A 2,610-nucleotide genomic window follows, 5' to 3' on the forward strand; every position below is an offset into this window, starting at 1 on the left:
AGTCTGGCGATAGAGTGGGTGGAGTTAACCTGTTAGACACCGGTATAGAATGGTATTAGGACCAGCAGAAGGAATACCCGGCAGGTCAGTCTCTCACCTTCCCCAGTTTAATGACTTTCCTCACGGCGTCGGTGATCAGGACGGAGTGATATTCCAGGCTGGAAATAAAGAGAACTCGTCATTCCCGATCGGCAGACATATTTATATAAAGTCATGAAGATATTAAAGACCCGTCACGTCACCACGTCCATTCACGCCCCCCCAACACGGGGCCCAGGGCCCGGAGCGACATCATCACAGCTTGTCCCTGCACGGGATCCTTTCATAGACTCAAATCGAGCCGCACAACACCCCAATATGGCCGCTAACAGGGCGGAGTCACATACACGGGTCACTTACTTCAGGTGGCGTAACATGTTTGCCGCGGTCAGCAGCATGGCGGTGGGGTTGGCGATATTCCGGCCCACAGCCTGGGCGAAGGGGTGACGGGCCCCCTGCGGAGACAGAACAAGGGGCGCATGATTGCTACGGCGGATCACCATTTACTATCCAATGTTTGTGGGAACGATGGGAATCCATATGAACAATCCAGAGCCCCTCCCCCCTCCCGAACTCACCGTCTCGAACACGGCATACTCCGCACTGTAACTCTCACCGGGCACCACGCCGGCTCCTCCCACCAGACCCGCCGCCAGGTTATCGATGATGTTGCCGTACAGATTCGGCATTACCAGAACGTCAAACTGATATGGGTTCTGTACCAGCTGCGGGGAAGAAAACGCCCAATTATTACACAATGGGACAGGAGACACAGAGCCCGCCCCTCCCATGGATGCATGGCATGTAGTCTGCTCCTCCCACCATAGGCTGACACATAGACATGGACTCCGCCCCTCCCACCATAGGCTGACACATAGACATGGACTCCGCCCCTCCCACCATAGGGTGACACATAGAAGGTGCTACAAGACATGGACTCCGCCCCTCCCCCCATAGGGTGACACATAGAAGGTGCTACAAGACATGGAGACCGCCCCTCCCCCCATAGGGTGACACATAGAAGGTGCTACAAGACATGGAGTCTGCCCCTCCCACCAGAGGGTGAAGGGTGAGGGCCCCCCAGTGGAGGAGGGGCCCCGGCCTCACCTGCATGCAGCAGTTATCGATGATCATCGTTTCATATTGGATTTTGGGATACAGTTCAGACACCTCCTTACAGCACTGCAGGAACAGTCCGTCACCCAGCTTCCTGATTGGTGGAAACAGATCACAGGATTATTCCCAAGTCACATGACCGGCATCACAGAGAGCTCCCCCTGTACAGCATCATTCCTGATTGACAACTCATTAATGATATGCAGGTGTGGGCGTGTCCCAGTAATAGAGGAACTGCCCACAGCTCATTAATGAAATCAGATGTGGGCGTGTCACAGTAATAGAGGAACTGCCCACAGCTCATTAATGAAATCAGATGTGGGCGTGTCCCAGTAATAGAGGGACTGCCCACAGCTCATTAATGATATCAGATGTGGGCGTGTCCCAGTAACAGAGGAACTGCCCACAGCTCATTAATGATATGCAGGTGTGGGCGTGTCCCAGTAATAGAGGAACTGCCCACAGCTCATTAATGAAATCAGATGTGGGCGTGTCCCAGTAATAGAGGGACTGCCCACAGCTCATTAATGATATCAGATGTGGGCGTGTCCCAGTAACAGAGGAACTGCCCACAGCTCATTAATGATATGCAGGTGTGGGCGTGTCCCAGTAATAGAGGAACTGCCCACAGCTCATTAATGATATCAGATGTGGGCGTGTCACAGTAACAGAGGAACTGCCCACAGCTCATTAATGATATGCAGGTGTGGGCGTGTCCCAGTAATAGAGGAACTGCCTACAGCTCATTAATGATATGCAGGTGTGGGCGTGTCCCAGTAACAGAGGAACTGCCTACAGCTCATTAATGATATCAGATGTGGGCGTGTCCCAGTAATAGAGGAACTGCCCACAGCTCATTGATATCAGATGTGGGCGTGTCCCAGTAATAGAGGGTTCTGCCCACAGCTCATTAATGATATCAGATTTGCCCACCTGAGCGCTCCTCGTCCTACACCATCAGAGGAAGAGATCGCCTTGGACCCCCAGCAGGAATCGGACCTCCCCCAGGAGGAAGGAACCATATAATGAGGCAGAGGTTTCCCCGCCCACCTGAGCGCTCCTCGTCCTACACCCCGAGAAGAGCGATGGGACCACTGTCCCCGGGAACTCACATGATGTTGGCCTTGTGCACAGCGGTCACTTTGGAGCGCCCTTTCTTCGTGGCGTAATCAAAGGCAAACTTGGCGATTCGGGTAGATTTCTTCCTGGTGATGATCTTCAGACACGTGATGACCCCGCTGACGCTCTGCAAACAAAACCACGAGAGCCATCAACATGGACCCCGAAACCTGGTCACCAACATCTGAGATCCATCAACATGGACCCCGAAACCTGGTCACCAACATCTGAGATCCATCAACATGGACCCCGAAACCTGGTCACCAACATCTGAGATCCATCAACATGGACCCGGAAAACTGGTCACCAACATCTGAGATCCATCAACATGGACCC

The 2,610-nt window shown here is 53.2% G+C and overlaps 1 protein-coding gene across 1 annotated transcript in view; it reads right to left on the reverse strand.

The window, feature by feature from the left end:
* Nucleotides 1-97: 97 nt before the first annotated feature.
* IDH3B (isocitrate dehydrogenase 3 (NAD(+)) beta) overlaps nt 98-2,610 on the reverse strand; it is a gene marked incomplete at its 3' end in the record, with an annotated part of 17,429 nt that continues 14,916 nt past the window's right edge. Inside the window, exons 7-11 of the mRNA XM_018574570.1 lie at nt 2,268-2,409; nt 1,147-1,249; nt 618-764; nt 400-494; nt 98-158 (exon numbers count right to left, since the gene is read on the reverse strand). Coding sequence (XP_018430072.1) covers nt 98-158; nt 400-494; nt 618-764; nt 1,147-1,249; nt 2,268-2,409 — 548 coding nt within the window. The remainder of the gene's footprint in view (nt 159-399; nt 495-617; nt 765-1,146; nt 1,250-2,267; nt 2,410-2,610) is intronic.

This window comes from Nanorana parkeri, unplaced genomic scaffold (assembly GCF_000935625.1).
Source record: "Nanorana parkeri isolate BGI_ZX_2015 unplaced genomic scaffold, ASM93562v1 scaffold3053, whole genome shotgun sequence".
Taxonomy (NCBI): Eukaryota; Metazoa; Chordata; class Amphibia; order Anura; family Dicroglossidae; genus Nanorana; species Nanorana parkeri.